Source organism: Lepidochelys kempii, chromosome 12 (assembly GCF_965140285.1).
Source record: "Lepidochelys kempii isolate rLepKem1 chromosome 12, rLepKem1.hap1, whole genome shotgun sequence".
Classification (NCBI taxonomy): Eukaryota; Metazoa; Chordata; order Testudines; family Cheloniidae; genus Lepidochelys; species Lepidochelys kempii.
This window is the reverse complement of record NC_136391.1, coordinates 40,104,694-40,132,690: the sequence shown is the minus strand read 5'-3', so window position 1 is coordinate 40,132,690 and position 27,997 is coordinate 40,104,694. Positions and strand designations below refer to the sequence as shown.

The window sequence follows — 27,997 nt, the reverse complement described above, 5'->3', positions numbered from 1 at the left end:
ATCTGCCACGCAGGTGCCTCTATTTACGGTCCCCTCTCCCACTCCCGCGCCCCGGCATCTCTGCTGCTCGCAGCGAGGGTATTCCCTCCGCCTCCCGGAGCTTATTGATTCCCCCCGCCTCTGAGGAGCCTCTGGGTCTGTTTTCCACAGCACGTCTGAGGTCAAACAGGGACAAAAATCCGTTTATAAAGGTCCGGCCTATCAATACTCCCTGTCCTCCAGGAAACCGGCGACCTTCAGCCGAGGGCCATGGCACGCTGTGCCCACTGCATGCCTGGGGGCAGCTGCTCCAGAGGCGTCTCACACCAATGTCCCAGAGCCCCAGGCAGCTGGGCCCTGGCAGGCATGGCTGGACAGCACGCCCAAGCCCAGCGTCTGCAGCAAACCCAGCTCAGGCCGGGCAGAAAGTCCAGGTTGAAAGCGGGGAGCAGGCATGCGGGGGGCTGCTCTGCGGTGGCCATGTGACCCCGTCTCATGACAGCCTCAGCCTCCCTGCAACCCACGAGGCATTTTGCTCGGAAGCAGCGCCGCTCACCCTGCCTAGCCGCGGGCTGGTCTCTCTCTGGCTGGGGAGTCACCCAGACAGGCCGGTTGGCGCGGGGGGAGAGAATCTCCCCCACCGCTCATCACCCCTGGCAGGCGCTGGCAGCCGGGGAGGGAACTGGAGCCGGAGCACCAGGCACCTGATTCGGCAGGGGAGCCAACCCACAGTTCAGGGGAGCCGCTCGTAACCCATGACTGGGGCTGGCTGGCCCTGCGGGGCAGGCCTGGAGTCTGCAGGGTGCGGAGGCAGCTGGAGGAGAGGTTTGTACATCCCAGTCTTCATCCAGCCACGAGCAACCCAGCACTTCTTCAGGGCTGATGGCCCCAGGCTGCGGCTGGGAGAGCGCCCGAGGACAGCTCCTGCCTTCCTGCTTCACTCAACTACAGTTCTACTATTCCCCTGTGTTCTGCAAGCCTCCGCCGCCAGAACCGCCGTGCGAGCTGCACCCTCACTGTGGCCGCTGGGCTCGGGGCTGTACAGACAGAAAGCCCTTGCCCCAGAGAGCTCAGTCTAGCCCAGCTACAGCCAGGGGGAGGAAGGCGTCATTCGCTCTGTGTTATAGCCCATCCTCCAACTACCCAACCTTCAGGAAGCTACTGCAGCCGAAGGGCTGATTTCAGCCCTGCCTTCGCCGCGCTCTAGCCTGGTGACCCCTAGGACCTGGACGGGAATTTCATCCCACTTCTCTTCTGGCAGGAGATGCGCCCGCTCCGGGCCCAGCTGCTCCTGGGTCTCACTCGAACCTCACCCCACAGCTGGCGTGGGAACGGGAACGGAGCGATTCCTGAGCAGAGTCCATCCCGGCCGCCGGCCTGCACACGCCCCCGTCCCGTATCTCCCTGACTTTCTCTGCACGAATACACTGCTCAGTCGCTCTCCCTGAACCCAGTCACAGGTGACACTCCCCCAGCCCCCCGCACGCTCTCTTCCTCGGCTGTCTGAGCCAGGCTATCAGCAGACCCAGGAACCATCGCTCCACCATGGCCGGCGGTGGCGGAGCTGCTGCTCTCTCCAGAAGCCGAGTGCGAAGAGTTGTTCAACGTCAGGCACACAGAAGCGCCGGCTGATCAGGCGTGTGCAGAGAGGGCTGTGGGAGCAGCACTGAACCCCGAGCGGAGGCCCCTGGCCTCCCTGGGAACAGGGCTGCAGAGAGCACGCACGGCCCGGGCAGGGAGCACGGCTCCGCCCCCGCCCCCCGAGGAATCTGGAATGATGCGTGGGTGCCTGGAGCAGACAGGACACGCAGTGCACAATCCCTTTGACCGCTCAGGAGCGCATCCTCCACACACCCGCTTTATCCTCTTGGGGGCAGATCGCTCCTACCCCCAGCGTGCTCAGTGCCCATGCAGACGAGGGGCTGATGGCAGTGGGGAGATGGAGCGTACCGTGGGCCAGTGCCGGGTGAGCATCCCATACGCCGCTTTGCCAGTGTCCCCCGGCGCAGCCTCCCACCACCCTCTGCTAGCCCAGCAGAGATCCCCACGCCCCTCAGTCCTGACCTGCAGCACCCCCTGTGGACACTATTGAAACAACACCTCCCTGCCCTGTGAATCTTGGTGACGTGCACCAGGCCTGCCGGGAGTTTGCTACATTAACCGACTCTCTCCTTATGGGGCCTTCCCCGCACATCCCCATTCTGCGTGTGCTGGGATGCAGAAATCTGCAGCAAAGTGCAGCTTGCCTTCCTGCTTCCTGTACACCCAGGGGTGGGCAGGGCCCAGGTGGTGGGGCACATCACAAGTACCAGCTGGGCCGCAGCACTGACCTGCGTTAGGCCACCCGCTCCCTTCCAGTACCAGCCTCGATCTTTCCTGGGATGGCTGAGTGGGGAGGTGGGTGGGGGCGGGAAGGAGAGAGCACAGGGTTTCCTGCCACCTTTATGAGAGAGATTCCCATCAAGGCAGCCTGGACAGCCACACTTCCTGGGAGCAGAGCGAGTCTCTATCAAGGAGCCCATCAGCTGAGATCAAAGGCTTTTTGTGACTGTTTTTCCCCCGTAGCCAGGTGAGTGTGAGAGGAGGAAGCAGCAAACAGATTTTTATCGAGCTGTCAGTAGCGCAGCTCCCCCGGTGCCTGGCTCCTGTTTCTAATTTGAGAGTGGAGTGTAAGATCTCCGTGGGGTCTGCTCTGAGCAGGCTGCAGCATCTGAAATGAGCACAGTGTTTGCACAGAGGTGGGGGGGCTTCGGTACAGCTGTCAGCAGCTCTGACGGATGATGAGCAGAGAAGGCCCCGGCAACCTGCTGTGAAGCAGGGAGGGGGAAGCAGCAGCTCAGCACAGGGAGTTGGGGACTGGAAGCTCTTGCTGGAAACTGAGAAGCTGGACTCAGTGCCTTACCAAAGGGGTTGGAGGCAGGGAGCTAAGGGATGGGCTCGGAATCCGTCTGCAAACGAGAGGACGGATCAGCTGGGAAGTCGCCAGGCAAAACATTAAGGCACCATCTCCAGCCAGATTTCAAAAGCCTATTTTACAGGTGCCCAACCTGCAGGCCGTGTACATGTCCCCTCCCTCCCCCCGAAAGGGCCCCGGCTCTCCACTCATGTGGATGTTGGCTTTTGGGAACCTAGCCCCTTCTATGATTATTCCCGTGGGAGGTACAGTCCTGGTGTTACAGTCACATCTCCCAGGTGCCTCTCGGCTAGAATGGCCCGATCGCTCTCCAATGCCCTGCGCGCCACTTCCACGGGCTGGTTCCTGGCAGGTGATCTCTACTTCCCGGGTGCTGTGTATTACCCTGGGGGATTAGCCTTTGCATGCTTCAGATAAGCTAAACCTCCCCCTGCCCCAACTCTGTATATTGTGCTTTGCTTTTAAAACAAACTCTGCAAAGAAAGCAAATCAAGGCTCAGATCTGTCCTCAGCCCCCAACCAGCTCCCTTCCACTCTGGCAGTGGTGGGAACCCTCCTCCCCCACCAGCCATTAGTGTGGTTTCCCCACAGCTAGCAGGGGTGGCAGCCTGTGGACCCTGCCACCCCTCCGGCGGAGGGGGGCTCTGGATCATTTCCTCTCACCTGGAAGGCTTGGCCAGGCGCTGTTCCTGAAACGCTGGCAAATGGCAACAGCGCCCCGTGAATCCGCCAGGCAGAATACCCACAGACACGGCCCCTCTGAAGTCCACTCTCCATGCAGAAGGGAAGCCTGGGGTCAAAACAAAGCACATGGGCCTGCATAAACCCTGCACCTGGATGGGCACCACCGTCACGTCTGCACTTAGACAGCCCAGGGCAGCCATGAGGAGAAAGCATTTCCTGGGCACAGAGCGGGGAGGAGAGAGAGAGCTGCGTGTGGGTTATTAAGAGCAGTTTGTATTTATTTGTGCTTCTCTAATTACTGCTTCTTCACATCTGCAGGAAAACAGAAGGAGGCGTGTGGTGAAGCATGCCAACGGACAGATATCAATTTACAGCAGGTTATTAGACGTTCCCACAAAGAGATTAGACTCCCCTAAATGACGGACTCTTTAACTGCTCCATAAAAACAAAACAAAGCACAACAAAAATCCCACCACGGGGGGAAAGTCGGAGGGAAGCGCGGAAAGCAAGGCAGAATTAACAGGCATCACTGCGGATGGCTGAAGAGAGGAGTTTAATTTAAAGAGTAATTTCATCTGGGATGAGTTGCATATGGCCTGAGGCTGAGAGATATAGAAGAGCTAGGATGAGCATGCAGAGAGACACGAAGACAGGGAGGAAGGAGTTCAGGAGTTCCTGTACAGATCTTCCCCTCCATGCCAAGACCTCATCTTACAGTGTAAAGTCCGTCCTAGCCATGTGCCACTCTTACCTGGGAACGACACAGTGTTAAGTAGATTCTCTGCGTGCCTCGCTGCTGACTATCTGTGCAGACTGCATGGTACAGGGACCACCCCTGTCGGGTATTAAGGCCATTTCCATATAACTCAGACTCTGATTTAGAAGAGACAAATAATTCGGTGTCCTCCTGGCGCTTACCCTGTAAGTTTCCCGAAACTCCTGGAGAATTGCCGCCGGAGACAATGGCAAAGCAGCCCGTGACCGTGCACCCTTATAAACAGAGCCATTCATCCCACGTTGAATGGGAAGGGCCTGTTGTCACAAACTGACTCCTACTGCCTGGGCACAGTCAGCTGGGTAGGTCACCGTCTGTCCTGTGCTGAATGCCATCAGCTCCTGTTGGTTTGCAGGATTATGCCATAATTGCCATAAACTGGTGGAGGGGACAGCACACCGCAGTCCAAAGCAGGAAGCCAGGTGGAAACCCCCTTCAAAACCAAGCTCTGCCTGGACAATGACTGCAGGACTCTTGGCAACGAGGCTGGCTCCATTTCACTCCAGCCCACATGGCTTCTCCCTGGGGTGCAGAATGGATCCCATCAGCCTGAGCCTGCAGGAGGGATGCTGGACTGAACGATGGGACATACATGGCGACATTCTCCTTCTCCCCTCAGCCCAACCCCCAACACAGCCTGCTCCCCTTGGCATCTCCCATCCATCTAAACACAACTCAGTGGACCAGGGACTGCCCAGCAAGTCCTCAGGAGGCCGAAGTCCTCCATTATCAGCCCTGGCATGCACGTAGGACACTCCTCTTACTTGAAAATATTTCAGACCTCCCTGGTATTCACACACACAATTTATTCCTGGGCCTGGCTGCTCAGTGTCGATGGGGGGGTGGCTCTGAGACTCTTGAGCATGGCTCCTACAGAAGGAACATAACCTTGCTCTTCTCCAGGTCCTGCTCAACCAATGAGGAGACCATGTGGAATAAAACAAGCTTTTATTGACTGACAATCCCAGCATGACAAGCACAGAGCCGCCACTGCAGAAATCACTGACAACACCTGATTAGTATCATTTTCAAGGCAAACCCATTGCACTAGGATGCATGAAAGCTCCTCAGAGAGACTCCATTCGGGCAGCAGGCATGACGGGGAGAGCCATCTCGATTGGCTCCTGCTCTCAGCCTGGTGCCTCACTAGGTTGGGTAGAAGTGCTTGAGAAGCTGCTTCTTGTTGACTTTTCCCATTTGATTGCGTGGGATCTCCTCCACCAGGAGCAGCTCTGTGGGGACAGTGTAGAACGCCATGGAGTCCCTGGAACACAGAAACATACTTTTTCAATAACCCTCACCATTACAGTGGTACCTCCCTTCCAGAGCCTCCAGATGGTATGCTCCACTCTCTCTGGGGACAGCAGTCGCTGTAGATACAGTAAAAGGAAGATGAAACTTCAAGAGGGGCTCCCTCAAATCATGGGATGGTGGCACACATGGGAGTTGAGGGGTTAAAAAACTTGAGATAAGAACATCCAATAAAGCAGAAAGAGAAAAGGGTTCTGACTCTATGACTGCAAGGAAAGGGTTAATCACAACCCTTTCCTCATCTAATGCAACACACACACAGAGCAAAGCTTCCCTTTCCAGGAATGTGAAGGGTTAACCCAGTTCTGGCAGACGACTCAAGTTCTACAGCCAGCAACAGAATGCATCTGAGAAATCCCAATCCCGGCCTTAACAGACTGCACCACTGGGGGTAAACATGATCCTCTTAGTCGTGCAGGACCAAGCAGATCTGTCCACAACTAGCTCCCCAGCGAAGCACAACAGAGACACCTGTAAACAGGGCCATTATGGTGGGACAACATGGCAGGGCTCTGGCAAGGCTCATAGAGGAAACAAAGGATTCTGGCAACACAGCAAGATCATGGCGTGGAAGGTTCAGCGGATCCGAGTGTGATGGACGCATCTGTGAAATCCCGCCCAGAGGAGAGTCATTTCAGGAAGACCATGGGACAGGCAGCCTCCCGTTAACGTGTGACATCTGCCCTCGCTGGACCCACGACTTGCCACTTCCTAAGGATTCACCACCAGAGCGGCCTCATCACTGCCGATGACCATAATGGATCTGGTGTGAGCAGCCCCCTCTCCCAGTTCATTCCACTGTGGGGCTGGGCTATGATTTCACAATCACAGGAGCGTGACATCACCGGTGTGTCAGCTTCAGGAAGCGCCCTGGCTCACTCAGACACACACAAGCCCAGGTATGGCTCCAAGCCCAGGGAGGCGCTGCAGAGAGACCCTCAGGGAAGGAGTCCCACACCTGGGGCTTGACGAAAGTCGTGAGTTCGCGGGGGGGAGCTGACGCATTGGCAGTAAGAGCCTCTTCCTAGCATAGGGAATTAGAAATCAGGTCCCTCCCAGTAGGGCCTGTGCAGACCCAAGGAGCTGGGGAAGCAAGGAGAACAGTGCCAAAAGCCCTGGGAGAGGTGCAGCGTGTTTGAGTGAGATGCCTCCGCAGCAGCTGGCCCTTCCCAAGTTTGCTGGGAGTGTCAGCCGTGGAGTCACTTTCAGCTGGGGATATGGGGACGTCCCCTCTAAGATACCAAGTGAGACTCACGTCACTTGTGACCCAAACCAGCTGTTGGCTGGGGACGGACGAGACAATCACAGTCCTACTGGGCTTCCGAGTCCCTTCACACCCCCATTGCCTGTGCACGCCAGTTGGTTAAAAAATGCACCACAGACCTCTGCGCGTGCCCCCAGAGAGGGGAGGATGAACTGCCTTCAGTGAGCAGAATGGATAGCTCCGAATGGATACTAATCAATCCTTACGATTAGCAGTGGCAGGGAAAACAAATGATAAACGCAGAGTAATATCATTAAGGAAGCAAAGCCATGCAGAATTACACAATTCTAAGTGGGTCTCCTCGTTACTAGTTGCTTTGCTGAGAACGTAACAGATGAGCTCGCAGGCCGGCCAGCTATGCTCAATGGCTAACTCTGCCCAGGCTAACTTGTGTGCCCTTTCGCACAGATGTGCACGCTCTTCCACACACGCAGGCCCATGTTCCTTCTCTCTTTCACAGGAGGGAGTCTCAGCACAGAGCTAGCTCAGCAACCAAGTCTCTTCAGCCTTTGAAGAGCAGGGGGCTTGTCTCTCGCCTTCTGCTGCCTGCATATCAGGAACCTGGGGCCATAACCAACTCCGACAGGCAGCTCCCTAACACTGATTCTAATGCAACATGCCAAGTCCACTGAGCTCTTCAACCACCATCCCTCCTCCCCCTTCCAAACCCAACGATCAACACATCCTGCCATATGGACGGCTCTAACTCAGGATGGCGCCTGTCACCATGAAATGAGATTGGAGGCGAAAGCTGCAAAATGAATCACTCTGAAGAGGGACATGTGTCGCCTGCCAGGGAGTGCGAGAAAGGGGCAAAACAAACGTAAGTGACACACAAAATAAAGGGGAGAGACAGAGCGAGAGGGACCGACGTGGACTGAGGGGAAAAGCCAGCATGAGCGTGGTGCTGGGAGACAGCACCAGACAGCACATGGGCAAGGGGCAGGGATGCTTCCTGGGGCTCTCGCTGCCCCTTCTAAGGCACAGGAGACACTGGCTGGATTTCTCCTCTCTTCACTATCTTTGCTGCGCACGGCAAAGAATCACAGTGTAAGCCGGAGAGGGTCTAAGCACCGTGAACAGAGGAGATGGGAGAGCTCTCTCCCTGTGGACTGGCTTGACTGAAGGGCAGATTGTGACTAGACAAAGGCGAACAAAGCCCAGGCAAAGACAAAAGCAGAGAGGTCACAGAGCAGCACAGATCTCCCTGCCTGTGCTTTGGGAAGACGCACTAACTGGAGACAGTAAGGGAGGACTGGTTGAAGCGTCTGGGCACACCTGCATGTGCTGGTTCAGACAGTGCCACAGGAAACATCTGTGACTGCAGGGCTCATGCTAAAGAAGTAATTACAAACAGCATTGCATCCTGGCATTCTGGGGACTGTGCCTTGTTGGGCACCAGCTTAGAGTCAAGGATTTAATTTGAGACAGGCCAGGATGGTCTTTCTGAACTGCCGTCTAGACAGTATGTGGGATGGTGGCTATGTGGGCAAGGGCTGTAACAGGTAAGGATAAAGGGAACTGCTGGAGACAACTCCAATCCTATCAGTAAGACAAGCACAGCGGCTATCAAACGAACACACTGTGGTGCCTTCATCTCCAACTTCCCCCCCCGCCGCACTCCCGTCTCAACGCCTCAGTCCCAGTGACGGGGAGGTACATCCCTTTTTTGCTAGTGGAGATTTGCGAATACATTAGAGCTGCTTCCCCCTCTCCAGGAGGTGAGTCCCAGCCATAGATTCCAAGAGTGAATCAAGGTAAAGGTATGGAGCAGACTGCCAGGTATCTTCAGGGTTCCCAGACTAGTGGGTGTAAAAGGATGAATATGTTTTTACTGCGGGAGGCAGTGACAGCAGGAGGCAGGATGCTGGGGCTCAGACTTGGCTGCTCTGTTGGACCAGCCAGTGTGGGGTTGGTTCCTTTGTTTGATTTTTTTCTCCCACTAAGTAATTGTTTAATCAGAGCAGCAGCTGGCCAGCTAGAATCTTCTTTCCATTTCCTCAATTGTAGTCTTCCAACTGCGATTTTGCAAATCCAGGGGAATCTTTAATTGGCCAGCTGTGCAGCCCTTGATGAAACAAGTATTCCTACTGTTTGTGAAATAGTGCCAGCCTCCCCAGAACGATCTGCAGCCCTAGGGAAAGGAGTCTCCAGGAACACAAATGGCTCCAGGACTATATAGTTTGCTAGTGGAATAGTAAAATAAATAATAACAACAACAATGATAATAAACAAAAGGGATTCTGCTTCTCCATCGCTCGGCTGCTGCGGAGACTCCCAGGGTCCTCGGGGCCTGGCCCGGCTCTCCCTCCAATCAGTACTGGCTCTGTGCCTAGCGTGTCAAGCCCAAATGAATAGCTTTTGGCCAGGTTTTGGAAAATTAGCCCAGGGTTTCAGTGCAGAAATGCTGTGCCACTGTTTGCCTCTGAGCCACAGGCACCTTTACTGCAACTGCTCCTGCAAATGGGTGTTGGAAGGGCTCCTTTTGTTGTGCTGGGCCTTACGGCCCCCCGCTGGGATGGAGAGGAGACCTGATGGATGGGCTTCCCAAGGCTGATGAACAAATGGACAGGAAGGAGGATGGGGGGAAGATAGCAGCATTATCGGCTGAGACCTGAGCAAAGGTCCCCGCTTTGGTGGAAACAAGTGGGGAGGAAACATGATGCTTCTGCCCCAAGGTCCCTGCTTTAGCTCCTGTTCTCTGCTACACTGTGTGTTCCATGAGTGACTGTGCCCCATTCCCCCACTTCACTGCACAGCCCCTTCTAGCTTTCGAGGGTGTAACTTCCACTAGTGTGGCAGAGAATCAGACCGTTACCGCACCATTCGTCAAGCGCACTTCTGGGGAGCGCAGCCCATTCCTTTCCATTACCACCTGCACAGTGAGTAGTTAGCACCCGGCTCTCAGGAGTTGCTGACCTTTCTGCAGCCCCAGGCCCTGTGGCAGACAGTGCTGCTTTACAGCTCGGCTCTAACCCAGTGCACCACTTTGGTTTTGTTTGGGTTCAGTCAGCTCACTCCTTCTGGCGACCAACGCCCCAAACTACCAGACCGGCTGACACCCTGAGTGTGTTTTCGCTGCTCCGGGCCGTTCACACCAGACGCCCCTTTGAGCTGTCTATGAGTGGTCTCCAAATGAAACCATGTCTTCCTACTGATCTCTTAGAACATAGGACCCATGCTGCCTCTCCATCACTCTGCACTTACATCAATAATTACACACAACCAAACTATATTATAAGCCCTTCCGACTGGCAGTCACGCCGAGGAGCAGTGAGGGGACGGCGCAGGCCAGTGAGGGTGGAATCTTTCGGGATTGCAGCTGCTAAACCCTGAACAGTTTCTCCTGAGCACAGACTCATAGAAATGTTGGGCTGTAAGGGACCAAGAGGGCACCTAGTCTGTCCCCCAACGCGGAGCCAGGACCAAGTAAGCCTAGGCCATCGGCAACAGCCACTTCTCTAACCTGTTCTTAAAAACTTCCAAGGATGGGGATTCCGCAGCCTCCCCTTGTAAACTATTTTAGTACTTAACTCCCCTTACTGTTAGGAAGTTTGTCCTAATATCTAATCTAAATCTCCCTTGCTGCAAATTAAGCCCATTACTTCTTGTCCACCCATCAGTGGCCATGGAGAACAATTGATCACTGTCCTCTTTATAACGACCTTTCATATATCTGAAGGCTGGTATCAGGTCCCCCTCAGCCATCTTTTCTCTAGGCTAAACTTTCCCAACCTTTCCTCGTAGACTGTATTTTCTAAACCTCTTATTTTTCTTGCTTTCCTCTGGACTCTCTAAAATAGTTCACATCTTTTCTAAAGTGTGGTGCCCAAAACAGGACACAGTACTCCAGATGGGACCTCACCAGCGCCAAGACGAGCAAGATAATTACCTCATGTGTCTCATATGCAACACTCCTGTTAATATACTCCAGAATGACCTTTGCCTTTTACACAGGAGCATCACACTGTTTACTCATATTTGATTTGTGATCCATCAGACCCTTCTCTGCAGTACTGTTGCGTAGCCAGTTATTTCCCATTTTGCAGTTGTGTATATTTTCCCTTCCTAAGTGTAGTACTTTGCACTGCTCTTATTGAATTTCATTTGTTGATTTCAGACCAATTCTCCAATTTATCAAGATCATTTTGAGCTAATCCTGTCCTCCAAAGTGCCTGCAATCCCATCCCAGTTTGTGGTTATCTGCAAATTTTATAAGCATACTCTCCACTCCATCATCATCATCATTAATGAAAATGTTGACTAGTACTAGCCCCAGGACTATCCCCTGCAGGACCCCACTTGGTCTGTCCTCTCCGTTTGACAGCATGTGTGAACTGAGTTTTTTCAGAGATTTATAACGTGGCCAAATTTGGGTGGATTTTCATGGGAACAGCAAAAGGCACATTCCTGACTCAGTGGCCAATTCTGGCTACATTTCAGAGCCCTGTTCCAAAGCACGTAGGCACTAGACTTTCTCAAAGAAAAGGTAACCAGAATTTTTTTTTATGGTAAATCAATGTATCTTCCCCCCCCCCCAGAATTTGTTCTTGGAAATGGCTGAACCATATTGGCTAAAACTTAAAATAATTCAGCATACAAGTCCCATGGAAACTGCAACCCAAAGAGCTGAAGTTTGGCAAAGTTATAAGCAAATGAAAGGGTATTATAATGGGAAGTATCGGACAACCTTAATAGCAGGTGGTGCTCTCAACCCCACCAATAGCAGACTACAGCATTTGCTGTGCACTGTCCCATGACTGGCACTTACCTTGCCCAGCTCCTCAGGTCCTTGAGAGACAGCATCTCACCCTCCTGCAATTTCACCACAGCACTGACCCGCTGGCCCCACGTCACGTCTGGAGGTCCGATCACAGCCACATCTGGAGAAAAAGCAAAAGATTCAGCCTGAAGCAACTCAGCCCCATTTCCAAGAGACCAGGAGAAGAGTGTAAAAGAGCTAACTCTGCAAGCTGCTGAGACAATGGTCAGGTGGGCAGGAACAGCCACGTACAGGGAAGGAGAAGATCGAGGGGGGGGGGAGGAAGAGGAGTAGAGGGAGGGGATTTACTAGGAGTAACAGGGTAGAGCTGACAGAAGAATATCAGGAACTCTTCCAATGGCAGGGTCTAACAGAGAGCGGAAAAGCTCCCCAAGTAGCCTGGATAAAGAAAGAACTGTCCTGCCCTGCACTTATTCCATCCCCTACTGGGCAACCCCGCCTTGGTGGTGCACTGATTCCCTCCTCGAATGAAGGGTCAGCAAGGAGGTCAGGGAAGGTTTAATGAAAATTTATCATTTCCAAAATTTGACGTGAGCTGCTGCTGAATCTGCACCTGGCTGTGAGTTTCCTGGCTTCAGTCACAGAGGCTCTGAATTCAGTCTGCTTGTCACTCACACCCAACCCTGCTAATGGAAAGGCCGTGAAACAGCCTCCAGGCAAGAACCCTCAGGCAGTCTCACATTGGGTTCTTCTGGGTTACTGCTGTGACCCAAGCAAGGCTCCCCAACGGCACCTCCCTCATATGCCTTCTATCCTCATTACTGCACAGCATAGAGACAAAACCAAACCAACACGGCAGCTAACATGGCCAGAATGGAGCTCTGCGAGGAACAATGTACATTACCACAGGCAGCTCATGGGGCATTGTTACTGGGCGGCCATGGTTGCAAACACGCTCAGAGACCCACTCTTGAGACTTGGGCTTCAATATAATTCTGACCCAATTCAGCATCCTCACCAGTCTCCTGTCAGTTGGAGGCCTGGGGGGCACTGCAAGCTGGGACAGAGATGCCTGGGGAAAGCTTGCCCAGTGCCTGCCTGCCCTGGGACCATCTCCAGGTACAGCTCTTCACCTTGAGCAATAACACTTTGATTTGCCCGCACCCCTTCAAAGCCAAGAGCAGAGAACACAAGGTGCTGCACCTTACCTGCAATACTGGGGTGCGCTAACAGATGGCGCTCGACTTCTAGGGCGCTAATTTTATAGCCTCCGCTTTTGATGATGTCCACAGAGGTGCGGCCCTTGATCCAGTACATGCCCTCTTTATACACCGCCGTGTCTCCTGCAAGCAGAGCAAATGCTGCTTAGCAGCCGTTTCCTCCTCATGGCCCTGCCTGTTTTCCCAGTCCCGCCACTCCCACACGGATCAATTCAGATAGCACCCCTCCGTGCTGCCAGCCGTGGATCCAGTGGGTCCTACTGCTGCTGCTTAGCATGTGCCACCACACCCACAGAGCCACGTTCAAAGCACTGGTCAAAACTCATCTCTGGAAGAGACCTGCTGGCTGCTGTTTGCAGGACATCTGCTATTGGCCAGCAAGCATTTGAAGAGATTCTCTGCTGAGCATCTTAAGGCTCCAGGCAGCCCCACTGGGATGACACACACTGTCCCCAGGGCTTGGTGTGGAGATCTCCGACATAGGGATACCAATAGACTGAGAGCAGGTTAGATAGCCTTGCTTTGCCTCCCTCCCAGAAAGGACTGTCCACCCACCAGAAGGAAAAGTGAAGAGTGGTACTCTGGCTTCCTAAATAAAAAATCTTGAATCTGAAGCTGTACAAATAAGAAGATGCATTACCTCTGCTGTGGGCTGGTTCCTTTCCCAATGTGCTTGGACACAATCCACGCATTAGATCAACTCCCAGCTCACCCCTTCCTGGTTTTATTGACAATTAACAATGATCAAGCATGAGGTTCATCTCAGACCTTTTCCTTGGGCTTGGCTGTTCCTAGGTCTCTGCACCAGGACTGCTAGATCCTTCCTCACTCTCTCTAGACAGCCACCTCCACCCCTTGCACCTCTGGTTAGGGTAATGAGTTACCTGCCTTAGGGAGTCAGAAGAACCCAACTAATCCTTTCCCAGTGGGACCCACACCTGCTACGAGTGTGTTTGGCGTGTGTGGGGAGGTGCTGCCTGCTACTTCCACCGCAACAGACAGTGCTGGAGGCTTTAGAGAGGAGTTTGATTTCTAAACCTGGGGTTAACCCCACCCACACCAGACCTGGTTATGATGAAAAGAGGGGGCTGGTGCTATTTCATTACAAGGACTGGATTTTTACCAAACGGCGACTTGAATTAGAATGGTTCTTTCTGGAGGGCTCACAGAGAGCGAGTGAGGCAGGTGTGATCAAATAAATAATTAGTCACTTGTACTGCAGTCTGGGAAGATTGAGGAGAGAGGTCATCCCAGCACAGCCCGGCTAAATGTTTAACAAGCTGGGCTGCACTTCGATAGCTACTTAAGATGATTAGTCACATTTTGCTAATAGAACCTTTGTCACCCTTTGGGCTGGGTGGGGGAGTGTCTCAGGACTACTGACTTCAATTGCAGACTCTTGACAGGAGCACAAGAGAACTCTTAGCTTTAACCTATCCATCAATCTCCATTCTCTCGTTAATGACACACAGTTGCATTGTGTCCACACACTGAGCTTGATTCCCCACTGTGGTTTCACTGACGAACCTGATTGCACTGCTGGTGGGAAAGCGCAAATCGGAAGGAGACGGCTCATGAAATAGGAGCCTCAGACAAAGGCCTGAGTGGTTGAAATCAGCACTGCTGCAGTTCAAGAGCCCTTCCTCGCTAGCCCCCCTGGCGCTAACCTGCTTCCCCCTGCTGGTTCTGATGCTGGTTCGGAAAATGGAACTCTGGTAAGTGAAAGGACACAGGGAGCCACAGTGCTCAGAATATCCTCCTAGCCGTGGGAGGTCTGGCCTAACGGCTGCAGAACAGGCTGGCCAGGAGTATTCGAGGCTACCCCAAAAAGCTTCAGTAGCAGAGAGACTGTAGCCACTATCAGCTGGCCCACGAAACTCAGCCAACCACGCTGCAAAGCCTGGGGTCTCCGTGAAAGAGGCAGCAAGAAGGATCCAAAGGGACTGACTGCTTTGATTCTCCGATGTGCTCAGCTCTGGGTATCTCGGTGCATGGTCCCAGGCTGGGCATAGACCGACCAGTGCCATGATGCTCAGTGGCTATCTCTGGGCTTGCAAATAGTTTCTTCCAGAGATGAATAGCTCTAGTTCTCCATGAGTAGGGCCTTACCAAATTCACGGTCCACTCTGGCCTATTTCACAGTCATAGGATTTTAAAGACAAGACATTTCATGATTTCAGCTACTTAAATCTGTCCTGACCCAAAAAGGAGTTGTAGGTGGCAGCAGCTGCCGCGCTCCGGCCGCCCAGCTCCGAAGGCAGCAGCGCTGAAGTAAGGATGGCCTGGTATGGCATTGCCACCCTTACTTCTGCGCTGCTGCTGGCAGGTCACCGCCTTCAGAGCTGGGCACCCAGCCACCAGCCGCCGCACTCCAGCCGCCCAGCTCCGAAGGCAGCAGTGCTGAAGTAAGGATGGCCTGGTATGGCATTGCCACCCTTACTTCTGCGCTGCTGCTGGCAGGTCACCGCCTTCAGAGCTGGGCACCCAGCCACCAGCCGCCGCGCTCCAGCCGCCCAGCTCCGAAGGCAGCAGCGCAGAAGTAAGGGTGGCAGCAATACTGTGATCCCCCTGCAAGTCCCTTTTTGGGTCAGGACCCCCAGTTTAAGAAACGCTGGTTTTCCCCCGTGAAATCTGTATAGTATAGGGTAAAAGTACACCAAACGCCTGATTTCACGGTGGCAGAACAGATTTCATGGTCCGTGACGCATTTTTCATGGCTGCGAATTTGCTAGGGCCCTAATAATGAGGATTCTCTCTCCTTTGCCCACTATGGAGCCCTTAGGATCACCCTCCCTCTCCGATGATGCCATACTTCTGGACTGGCCTTTCTCTGAAGCCAGGCACCATGCACCTGAGTCTGCTGGAGCAGTTGCTGTTGAGTGTCACAGGACCATTCTTCCTCCTCGAAATTGAGCGGCTAGACCCAGGCTTTGAATCTGGGTCAATTCCAACAATATGTGCATTTCCACTGAATCGGGCGTCCACATGCTGTATCCGCATGTGTCACTTCCCCCAGTTTAACCAGGAACCGATACATTATCCCCAGATTTTCCTGTGTTGAGTTTGGTTTCTCATGTGCAATAATCAAAGTGTGCCCATGTATATCAAGAACTGTTTGAATATTTTAAAGAGATGGGAATTTTTTTTAAGCGGGGACTCTCCTGATATTTGACTCTTGGCGGTTGAAAGGAATTCATGCCCCATGTGATAAATGACCCGTGTTTTCTAGACATCAGGGCAGTCTGTGAGACTGACAGATGTGTAGAATGAAACATTAATTGAAATGCGACTTGAGGAGTGAGGAGCGGGCGTGGAGAACCAGGTGCTTGAGCCAGCGACCGGGGGTGTATTCATAAACAGAAGCCAGGAAGAGAGGGAATTTTGACCTAATTCAACAGCAAACAGCGGTGTCCATGTCACCCGTCACTATTTACACAAAGTGGAGCTGCCATTTTTCCACACACGGTGCCAGTTATGTGAAACAGACAGCTGTCCAATAGGAATGGGTTAAGTCGACCAAATGAATTCAGCTGGAGATGTGATACGTATCTGAACTCAGGTCTCTATGTCAGTAGTGAAAGTACCTTGTGACTGATGAGATCACTCACTCCCCCATAGCTTTATCTCCCGCTTTATCTGAATTAACTGGGCTGCGCTCCCTTGAAGGAGGCGCTCTGTAGGTGGGGTGTTAGCCTAGCACCGCAGGACAGAGCTCTTAGAGGTGTGCTTGGTGTTGTTGCAGGAACTCTGACACCATAAAAAAGTAGAAACCACCACCACAGACTAGCAGGCAGACAGCCCCTTTTGCAGTACAGTGTTCTAGTGTGTGTGGGTCTAGCCACTCCTGATAAGGGAGCTGCTCTGGAATGACAGAAAGCACCGGGGGTTCAGAACAGGGGGTTGGTTCTACACAAAATGTCTTTGCCATTAGCTGTGTACTGGGGAAGGCTGAGTTCACAAATATGGGCTGGGCTTAAGTTGACCCAGGGCAAGCGACAGTGTTTGTGCCCAGCTTTGAGAAAATATAACACCCAGCACAGAAGACTGGAGTGGACCCAGTTCCCCAACGGCTGCTATTTGGGACGAGGAGCCGATGCTAATGGTTTGGTGAAAGGTCTACTAGAAAAGCTGATAGAAAGTTTCTCTGCTTCTATAGCAGATTGGAAATTATGCCCCTGATCGCTCCTGTGAAGGTCGTGAGATAGGAAATAATACAACTGCAGATTTCTTTCCCAGGTGGAGATCTAGCTCTCTGTTCTAAAGCATCTCTGCTATCCCCTTGATGTGGCATGATCCCAAGGTGTGTGGGTCCACAGGGAAGGCTTCTCAGCTCTCCAGCCTTTCTCATGACCATCTCCTTAAGAAATGCATGTAGCAATGTCACTGGGAAAGCCATTGTTTTTCCTCTTCGAGGCTGGCCCAGGAGGGGGAAGCAGTGCGCCTGCTAAGTATCAAAAATGGGATCTTTTGGTAGCACCCTCTGAAAATTAGTGGGTTTCTCTGCTCATCCTCCTCCTGGAACTTCACCATCTTCTGCTTGGGATGTCAAGACCAACCCTCCTGTCGTATGTGCCAAGGTGTTAATTACACCCCCTTGTCTTGAACCAGGAGCGGTGTGTGTGTGGGCAGATTCCGTTCACTCTCCCTCGTGCAGATAACCCTCGCAAGCTGGGTCACCTGAGTCCTGGGGCAGCTTTGATCTCTCCAATGCCCCCAGACACTCTTTTCAGCAAGCTAAGTACTTGCTATTGCTCTGGTTGGCCAGAAGCCAGATCCCAGTTGGATTCCATGTTGCCACTTTTGGAAGGTTCTCAAAAAACTTCTGCTTCCTACTAGCCGCACCCGGAGCTGCTACTTTCCCAGATAGTCACTAAGCAATAAGAAAAAGAAGGTAACAGTAACCAGGGGTGAATGGGGGCACTCACTGGGAGAAGGGAGTGGGACCCCCACGCTCCACCTCTCTGCCCTGGGATGGCTCCTGTCCCACCAGTATCAACAACACTCCTAGTCTGATGCAAACACTCTGTGGCCTCAGACAGCTGTGTTACTACTTGGCATTATTATTACTGCTGTTAACCCCAGGGACATGCTCTGTGATTTCTCCCTCTCTCTGGTTTCTCTCCCTTCCCATTTCTTCTCTCTAAACCCCGAGCTGCTGAGACTGGATATCCCTTCCACTGTTGACAGGACAGGGCATACTATGTGTGTCACTCCTCCAGGGCTCCGGGGAATGGCGGTGCACAGAGGACAGGCGCATTACCCTCTGCCCTGTGCCATCTGCTACCAGCCTATCAAGTAAGCCAGTATATCCAGAACAACAGAGCACTAGATGGCTCCCTGCCAAGAGGGGTTTCCTACTCCAGTGAGACTAGTTAAGAAGATGCTGCTGTTTGTTTAATGACTGTCCCCCTCCCACATGCAGACTTAAAATAAAATAATGGCTTCCCCTCAGACCCTGAAATCATATCTGGTGCCAGCAGTGCTGGAAGCTTGTTGAGGCACGCATGGGCCTCCTTGCGGCGTCTGAATGCTGGACACTCCACCGTCTGCTGCGAGTCCATTCATTCAGTGCCCGCAGAACATGAAAACACACCGGCTGACTCACCCTAACAGGTGGATTTTTCAGAATGGAGGATTTGTCTGTGTCAGTGTCTGAAGGAGTTTATGACGACACACTGAACAAGGGTCATTAACATGCTCTTCTGAGCAGAAGGACAGCGCTAAGCATGTCCACGCTTACTAGACTTCTCACTCCTAACACTGTTCATCACAATGAGCACTCGTTCTATTGGATCACTTGTTCCTGGTAAACACAGAAACACTTCTACAGGGGATAGCAATGTGTCATGAACAAACATTTTGTGCTTATAAAGCAACAAACATTTTGGCTGACGAAATGAAACACATGGACATTTTGTGTTTCCTGGAAGAAGTTTCTGGGGCAGCAGGAATGCATAGGAAAAACTGTCCTGATAAAACTGGGCTGGAGAGTGTCTTCGCCACTGGCAGACCCCACTGCCAGAACTATGTTAAGAGTTGAATTATTAGGTCAACTTTATCACCCATTACAGAGTGTTAGCAATATTGTTGACCAATATATGATGGGCTAATATGTATCACATTATCAATATGCATTAAGCACATAATACCACTCTATCATTGTACTGTGTATATATGTACTTCTAGCAGTTACATGAACTACATTGGCCTATGTCCTTCTATAATCCCATTCACTTATGCTAAGTATCCCATAACACTTTGCAAAGCTGAAGTCAGCTTTGGCATTAGACAATGAGAAATTCATCAAAGGCAAAATACATGCCTGTCCTGCCCTGCCACAAGTGGAGAAAGTATCTTTACATTCCAGTTCCTGGAATTCTAGGATCCAAAACAAAGACAAGGAAGGAACAGAACAGCACGTTAAGGAACTGGTACGAACAGATGGGTTGGACTTCAGTGATGCGTAAAGAGTTTTGTAACTTGCAAAGTCATCCTAAAAATACTGCTGGCTGAAACGTGTAACTTCTGTGTAAGATGAATTTAACAGCGCTGCATGGGATAGCTTCCCAGAAACCAGTATTGTACTGAGCCTTTCTTCCTGGATTACATGATTATTGACTTTCAGCAATAAACCTGACTGACAGCAGTTACTTGGTCTTTTGAATATATTTCATACCGAACCAAAGCGTGGTCAAGCAATGAACTACACAATTTACCAACAATCCTGACTGCTCCGCCCCCTGATGCCAAGGGAGTTACACGAGAGATGGATTTGACCCACAGTGCACAATTAAAAAGAGAAATTAAATTAGAGGTCTAGCGGTTGAGAAATGTTTGCTCAGTGACATCGTTCATCAGCCCTGCAGAATGGTGTTAAGCGGAGCCTGCCAACAAAGCAAGTCCTGCATCGGGACGGCTTTGTGATAGAGACAATCTCCACTGGGAACCAGAGCGAGAGCACTAATCTCATTTCACTCTTGACCTAGGGCACATTTGAACCCAGGTGTCTGGAAATAAAAGGCACATGTGGGCGGAAGAAGGAGGGAGTCCTCAGAAACATATGTTGCAATCTTTGATGTCATGACAGTGTCAGCCTAAGTCCCTGGTGGGGACACGAACTGGTGGTGCTGAGAGCACAGAGCTGACACACCAGTGAACACTGAGCCACCACACTGGCTTGTCAATTACAACCTGGACTTTCTTGGCTTTTGTCAGTTTCTTTATGTTATTTACAACTTTTTTTTTTTTTTTTGCATTAATGGTCCCTATAGATAAAGGCCAGCCTTATTCCAACACGTGCTGTCAAGTGCATTCCCATCAGCCCCGAGAAGGGACGTTCCTGGCTAGCTCCAGATGCATTCTCCATGAAGTTTACAACTCAAAGACATGCTTTCTATCTGCCAGCACCATAAACAATGTTCCCTCTAATTTTTTCCATCCACGTGCAGAATAAATTTTGTTATGTGTACCGAGGTATGTGCAGATGTGCGCCACCAGTAGAAACAAAAAACAGAGACTGTGTGAGCTGGCTTCTGGGAAGATCTCAGAAACAGTGCACTGTAACTTTAAGAGAGGCACTCAGTCACTCACCGTTCACCACAGCCGCTCCGAGACCTGAGCCAAGCTGTCCCCTCTCCCTTGCCCTGCGGAGATGGGGTACAGGGGCAGGGGGACACCCTGACATCAGCACCCTCCCCACTCTCTGCACAGCCAGCAGGAGGGTCCCGGGAGCAGCTGCAGGACGGAGCAACGTGGAGGGAGAGGCACTTGAACACACGCTGCTGGCACGATCTCTAATCAGCTGGGCGGCATTTGAATCTCTCCTGTTCGGCCGCCCAAGTGCGCAGCTTACAGGGAACACAGCCCGTAAACCCATCTGGGCATGTGAAAACCAGGCTGCGGGCTTTCTGCTTCGTACAGCAGCAACATGAAAAAACCTGGAATCAGAACTTCCCTGCCTCTTTTACCAACGATGCCTGAGGCGGAACAGGCCCCAGCCCTGCTCCGGTAGCTAGACTGGCTCTGCAGGATTGAAGAGCTAGCACAAATTATAGGGAAAAAACCACCCAGCAGTGAACTGCCAGGAAAGTAGGACTTTAGGACACAGCCGGCCTGATTAAACCCAGCCTTACTCTGGTCTCCCCTTTTGCACCAGCAGTGTTCAGCCATTTGCTGAAACCAAACATCTAAATGTTCAGCCTTTGCAATCACTAGAAGACATTTCTACATCCAATTATGCACACAGGGTGCTTGTGCAGTGGGGAGCTGCCCACAAAGGCCCAACTACTCACCCTGCAAAGGGGAAGGCGAGGCAATGGGCACTGATGGCTTCAGAAGAGAAAACACCTATTTCAAAGCTGTATTTTCCAAGCCCTTTGTTATAAACGCACAGCTCTCCCTGTAGGAATCACAGGAAGCTCCACTCACAATTCAGACATGGGGACAGGAAGCCTTGTCATTGCTCTGTGAACCTATGGTCCATAGTCAGAACCACATACAAGGCCCACTATAATTTCTACAGAGGTGACCTCTAAATGGCATTAGAACTAGGGTGACCAGATGCTAAATACAAAACATCAGGACCGCTGCAGGGGGAGTGCCTTTTCAATTCTTACAATCGCCGAAGCCCGTCAGCAATTGAAGTATCCGCCGCCGAAGTGCCGCCGAAGACCTGGACGTGCTGGGTGAGTGTAACAATTGAAAATGCACTCCCCATGCCTGTCACCGCCGCCTAAGGAAAAAAAACAAAACAACAAAACCGCGCCCGAACGAAGTATCAGGACTAATGGCGTCCCGACCGTACTTTGGTCGGGACGCGGGACAACCCGCTCAATATCGGGACAGTCGAGATTATTGGGATATCTGGTCATCCTAATTAGAACTTCTGATAATTCACCCAGTGAGGAACAGGGCTAACGGCCATTCTCTTGTGCCATTACATTAGTAAGCAGCGAAACCTCAGCTTGAAAGGAAATGTATTTTGTAGATAAGCAAAAAGAAAAAAGTGAGTGACTTTAACCTGCTGCCACGGTGGCAGCTAATACTGTGACCAGCCGTTCCAAGGGTTCTTGAGTTCTCTTGGTGGTTCTTAGTGTCGTTCTGCTCCTGCAGTGTTCACAGGGTGAAATTCACCCCTCTGCAGAGGGCCTCGGTGATGAAGCAGGACTTGAGCAGCACATGGGCCTTGAGCTGGGTTGAATTTCACCCTCTAAGGCTCTAGGCTTATTCTTCCTTAGCTCCCTCGTTATCTCACTCAGTTATTTGTTTCTGGGGGAAGAAGACTGCAGATCAGCTGTAGAAAATCTGTGGGGCAAAAATGCAATAGAAGGAAAGTGGAGTGGGAGCAAGGAGTATTGTCTGGGCTAAGCGGGGTGATCAGCATGAAACCCAGTGTGAGCTGAGCTGAGCGCACCCTGCAGAGCCCATGCAGCTACAATACCCCACCTGTGACACAGATACATGCCAGGCACTTGGCCTTATGGAAATATTTCAGTTTACCAGAAGCTAGTGACAGCGGGTGCTCTAAGCTAGTTCCGTGGATAGCCCTGCTTCCACCTACGTCACCTCAGTGATATGAAGAGCTTCCCCCTAAACATCTCCCTAGCAATGCCCTGTTAGCTAGCCCCAGCCACACTGTGACATTGGAACAGGGTTTGCCATTTAACAGCATTAAACAAAACATGATTAGACCCCAGATATTCCCAACTGTCCAACCCGGGCTCCTAACCCGGAAATGTAAGCTCTGGACCGAGGGCTTTAGCCCTAGCCACTTTGGGGCCCCATTTGTAAAGTGGCCCTCAACCCAGCCCTGTAATTTTGCCAGCACAATTTTACACTCACAACCAACTTTGCCTACATTTTGTGCTCACCATTAATTGTGGGGGCAAATCACATGAGTTAGCCATTTAACTCCCTGATCTGTGGGCCCAGTCAGGTGTTGCAGGTGCAAAGCTACATCTTCCCATTTGCTTAAACCAATGAGAGGCGGACTTTCCAAATCAGGCCCGACGGCTGTTTCGACAGGTGTCACATCATTGTACGGCCAAACCGTTCCTGCTTAGAGCTTTGGCTTGTTGTACATGCGAAACGTTTTGAATCAGATCTAACTTGTTTGGCATGAGGACGGGATCACAGTGAAAGATGAATGTTTACTGTTTCAGAGCTGCCTCACGAACCAGGTGCATCTCCTCAGCTGGTCCTGATACCGTTACATCTCCTTTGACACACAGACTTTCCAACGGAATTTAAATGGCATTTAAAAGATCTCCATCATCCCCAGGTGACTGGTGCTGCAGTGAACGCCCAAAGCAATGGTGTTAACAGTAATGCTAGTGCCAACACAAGACGCCAGCCGAAGCGATGGGAAATTATTTCTGATCCAAGCTGGGGAAGCTCAGTGTAGAAGGGACATTCCCCATATACACCCTGTGGATCGAGCCCCAAGCTGCTGGCTGCTAGCAGGAAGTCTCTGTGCCTCTGCTGAAGCGGTGTTGATACGAGGATCCTGATGGGTCTGCAGCCTGCTCTTTTGTGAGCTTTGAAGCTTTTCTTTACAAGCTCTGATAGGAATTCCCTGCTGCTGGCTGTTTGGCTGGCACAGCGATCTCTCAGCTCGAGGGGGCAAAGACAGAATGAGGCGTCCTCCCTACTGGATTCCTTTGCACAGACCGTACCTGGAGAATCACAGGGCTCTCCAAATTAGCATGTCGGTGAGACAATTGGTATCCCAGCTGTGAGACCCTCGAGGAGCCCTTCTTTCAGGCAGTCAGAAATAATGACGCTTTGTCCTTCTTCAGCGCCTTTCATCTGAGGATCTCAAAGGGCTTTGCAAACAAGAACTAATTAGGCAGGAAAATGGAACAGCAGGGGGACAACTCTGGTACGCTGAGGGGGTGGAACATGGTTTGTCTCTTTTTCATGGCACAGGGCATTAGATGGTGTGTGGGAGGCTTTGAACATGAGCTGCTTTACCCTGTTGTTGACTCTTGTGCGTACCTTTCCTTTGACTGTTTCATTTTACTTTGGGTTTGTGCTACTGGTGGCAGGCAGGGGTCAGACTCTGGCAGCCCCAGGTTACCATTTAATATATTGACTGATTTTAAAAGGCAGGATGGTCCAAGCAGACTGAGTATGTGGCTAGGAACCAGGAATTTTTGAGTGCTAATCCCAGCACTACCACCAAGTTCATGTGTTTCTGAGCAAGGCACTTAGGGCTCCTTCCTCCCTGGAGCTGAAGGGTGCAAGGTGAACAAAGGGCACCAGAGAATCTGGGACTCAGGGCCAGATTTTCACAAACGGACATGCAACTGCACATGCATATGTCCGCAGACAGAACAGGTAACTGGGCAGAGCAAAGGCCAGTGAGACGCATACCTGGCTCTTTGTATTCTCCGGTTACCCAAGCTGTGCAAAGCAACAGTGAATAGTGAAAATCAGGCTCCCAACATCATTGTGCCTCAGTTTCCTCATCTCTTATTCTGGTCTCTAAAATACCTAGGAACATAGGAATTGCCAGGCTGGACCAGACCCCAGGTCTATCTAGTCCAGTGTTCTGGTTCTGGCAGTGGCCAGTGCGAGATGCTTCAGGGGAAGATGGAAGCAATCTGCATTAGGCAGTTGTGGGCTAATCTGCCCCTCACATTACATCTCATCCTTGTCTCTTAGATTGTCTTAACCCTTGAAGCAGGAGGTTTAGTAGCCCTCCAAAATTTTTGCCATCATTTATTATAACTCTGGAGATTCCGGTTATCCATATAAATGTCTAATCCCTTTTTGAAGCTCACCAAGGTCTTGGCCTCCACAACTTCCTGTAGCAGTGAGTTCCACAGTTTAAATCACAAGTTGTGAGAGGAACATTTCCTTTTGTCAGTTTTGAATTTCCCACCTTTTAATTTCATTGACTGTCTTCTTATTCTTGTGTTAGGGGACAGGAAGGACACCAATTCCTGATCTCCCTCTTCTAGATCATTCAATTTTTATATACTTTTATGAACCAAATCAGCTGAGAGGAAGAAGTTAACTCGCATCCCAGAGTTTTAAAAGAGCTGGCTGAGGAGCTCACTGGACTGTTAAAGTTGATTTTCCATAAATCTTGAAGCCCTGGGGAACTTCCAGATGGGAAGAAAGTGAACGTTGGGCCAATTTAAAAAAGGGTAAACAGGATGATTCAAGTAATTATAGCCCTGTCAGCCTGACATCGATCCCAGGCAACGTAATGGAGCAGCTGATCTGGGACTTGATTAATAAAGAATGCAAATCAACATGGGTTTATGGAAAATAGATCCTGTCAAACTAATCTGATATTTTTTTTGATGGGATTACAAGTTTGGTTGATAATGGTAATAGTGTTGATGTAACATACTTAAGAGTTCAGAAAGGCATTTAACTTGGTACCACATGACATTTTGATTAAACAAACTAGAATGATATAAAATTAACATGGCACACATTAAATGGATTAAAAACTGGCTACCTGATAGTCTCAAAATGTAATTGTAAATGGGGAATTGTCATTGAGCAGGTGCATTCCAGCATGGCCCCGCGGTGATCATTTCTTGGCCCTACAATATTTAGTGGTTTTATCAGTGACCTTGAGGAAAACATAACACCATCACTGATAAAGTTTACAGATGACACAAACATTGGTGGAATAGTAATTAATGAAGAGGACAGGTCACTGATTCAGAGTGATCTGGATCGTTTGGTAAACTGGACACAAACAAACACTGTGTGTTTTAATATGGCTAAATGTAAATACAGTATATACATATGGGAACAAAGAATGTCGGCCATACTTACGGGATGGGGGACTCTATCCTGGGAAGCAGTGACTCCGAAAAAAATGTGGGAGTTGTGGTGTATAATCAGCTGAATACAAGCCCCCATGGTGATTCTGTGGCCAAAAGAGCTATTACGATCCTGGCATGCATAAAGAGGGGAATCTTGAGTAGGAGTAAAGAGGCTATTTTACCTCTACTTTTGGCACAGGTGCACCCGCTACTGGAATCCTGTGTCCGGTGCCTACAATTCAAGAAGATTGCTGATACATTGCAAAGGGTTCAGAGAAGAGCGTGGAGAATGCTTAAAGGATTAGAAAACCTGCCTTATCGTGATAGACTCAAAGAGCTCCATCTATTTAACTTAACAAAGAAAAGGTGAAGGGATGACTTGATTACAGTTTATTGGTATTTACAAGAGGAACAAATATTTAATAACGGGTTCTTCTGTCTAGCAGAGCATGGTCTAACACAATCCAATGACTGGAAGCTGAAGCTAGACAAATTCAGACTGGAAATAAGGTGTAAATTTTAACAGTGAGAGTAAGTAACCACTGCAACAATTTCCCAGTGGTCACGGTGGATTCTCCATCACTCGCAGTTTTAAAATCAAAGTTGGCTGCTTTTCTAAAAGCTCTGCTCTGGGAATTATTTGGGGGGAAGTTCTCTGCCCTGTGCTATGCAGGAGGCCAGAGCGGATGATAACAATGGTCCCATCTGGCCTTGGAATCTGTGCAAAAATGGTGTTGCCTCTTCCCATATTGTTTCCTGACTGCAGAAAAAACACCCTAAGAATTACGAGAAGGATAAAATCTAAGAGCTGGGCATCCAGGTCCTGTTACAACCCCGGTGAGCACAAAATTCTTGCAAATCAACTTTCTATAACAAATACAGGAAGCAGAGGGTGAAATAAAGGGATTTTCCTCTGTTTTGGCTACGGAATTCCCAGTGTGTGGGGAACCCATGAACATGATTTTTGTAGGTAACGCAGAAACATCAAGAGCATAAGGTTCTGGAGCTCGGCATAGTGGGGATGCTACTCCAGCCTCCCAGCTGACTGAGGCCATGGTGGGAGAATCATAGAATCATAGAATATCAGGGTTGGAAGGGACTCCAGAAGGTCATCTAGTCCAACCCCCTGCTCAAAGCAGGACCAATTCCCAGTTAAATCATCCCAGCCAGGGCTTTGTCAAGCCTGACCTTAAAAACCTCTAAGGAAGGAGATTCAACCACCTCCCTAGGTAACGCATTCCAGTGTTTCACCACCCTCTTAGTGAAAAAGTTTTTCCTAATATCCAATCTAAACCTCCCCCACTGCAACTTGAGACCATTACTCCTCGTTCTGTCATCTGCTACCATTGAGAACAGTCTAGAGCCATCCTCTTTGGAACCCCCTTTCAGGTAGTTGAAAGAAGTGGAAGGCCTTGTTATTTTACTGAGTTTGGATCACGATTACAGCTCTCAGTTGGACAGCAAGCCCAAAGTCTAAAATTCAAAAGGAATAGCTGGCTACAACTACAGGATTCCTGCTCTTCGTAACAGGTGTGGAAGAGGGCATGGGGTGGCAAACCATTAGGTGAAAGAATTGAAGATTAACAATGGAATTCAGCTCTGCCATGCTCACAGAAGCGAGGTGCGCATTTCCTGGTATGAAGGGATGTGCGTGCGCGTGTGTGTGTCTGAGAGGGACATAAACTGCCCCCTCCCCCCACACACAATGAAAACTGCATCAATAGTTCTCCCATCTGCTCACATACATCACACACTTCATTCCAGTTTATTAGCTGGAATAAATCATAAATATTTCATTATACATCAACGACGCTCGACTCCGGGAAGGCACAATCCATCACCTCAACACTCCTTGCGACCTGCCGCCATGCAATAAGCTTTCCAGTCTATTAAACAAGATTGATACAGTGTGCTAGGATGGACTAGGAGAATTTATTTATGGTGCACTGGGAAAGGGAGAGCACTGAAAGCACACAGACAAGACTGAGTTTCCCATGTTAGCTCCCCTGCACCTGGCCTACACAACTGCAAAGTCCTTAAACAGGTAGCATGAACCGGATCCCATTTCTCTGGAACCCAGTGTATGGAGATGGCAGCTTGGTGGCACAGCTATTCAATGCACTGGCTTTTTACCTCTGGAGACCTACAATAGGTTAGCAGCTGCCTTGACAACAGTGACACGAGTTTCCTGGGCTCAGTCCAGGCTCCAGTGATTGCTTATCCTTGTTAGTTATCAGCAATGGATAATACAGCCCACTTTAGCATGACTGGCAGTTTCTGCTGAGGAGAGAAGGCCAGGACTAGAATAGCAGGAGTTACAAGAGGAATGAGATGCAACA

The 27,997-nt window shown here is 50.7% G+C and overlaps 1 protein-coding gene across 6 annotated transcripts in view; it reads right to left on the bottom strand.

The window, feature by feature from the left end:
* Nucleotides 1-5,283: 5,283 nt before the first annotated feature.
* ACSF3 (acyl-CoA synthetase family member 3) overlaps nt 5,284-27,997 on the bottom strand; it is a 105,968-nt gene continuing 83,254 nt past the window's right edge. For 3 of the 6 annotated variants that reach the window (XM_073308226.2, XM_073308227.2, XM_073308228.2), the window contains exons 8-10: nt 12,859-12,993; nt 11,699-11,810; nt 5,284-5,616 (exon numbers count right to left, since the gene is read on the bottom strand). In XM_073308226.2, coding sequence (XP_073164327.1) covers nt 5,499-5,616; nt 11,699-11,810; nt 12,859-12,993 — 365 coding nt within the window. In that variant the 3' untranslated portion in view covers nt 5,284-5,498. The other 3 variants (XM_073308229.2, XM_073308231.2, XM_073308230.2) reach the window with 3 other exon arrangements.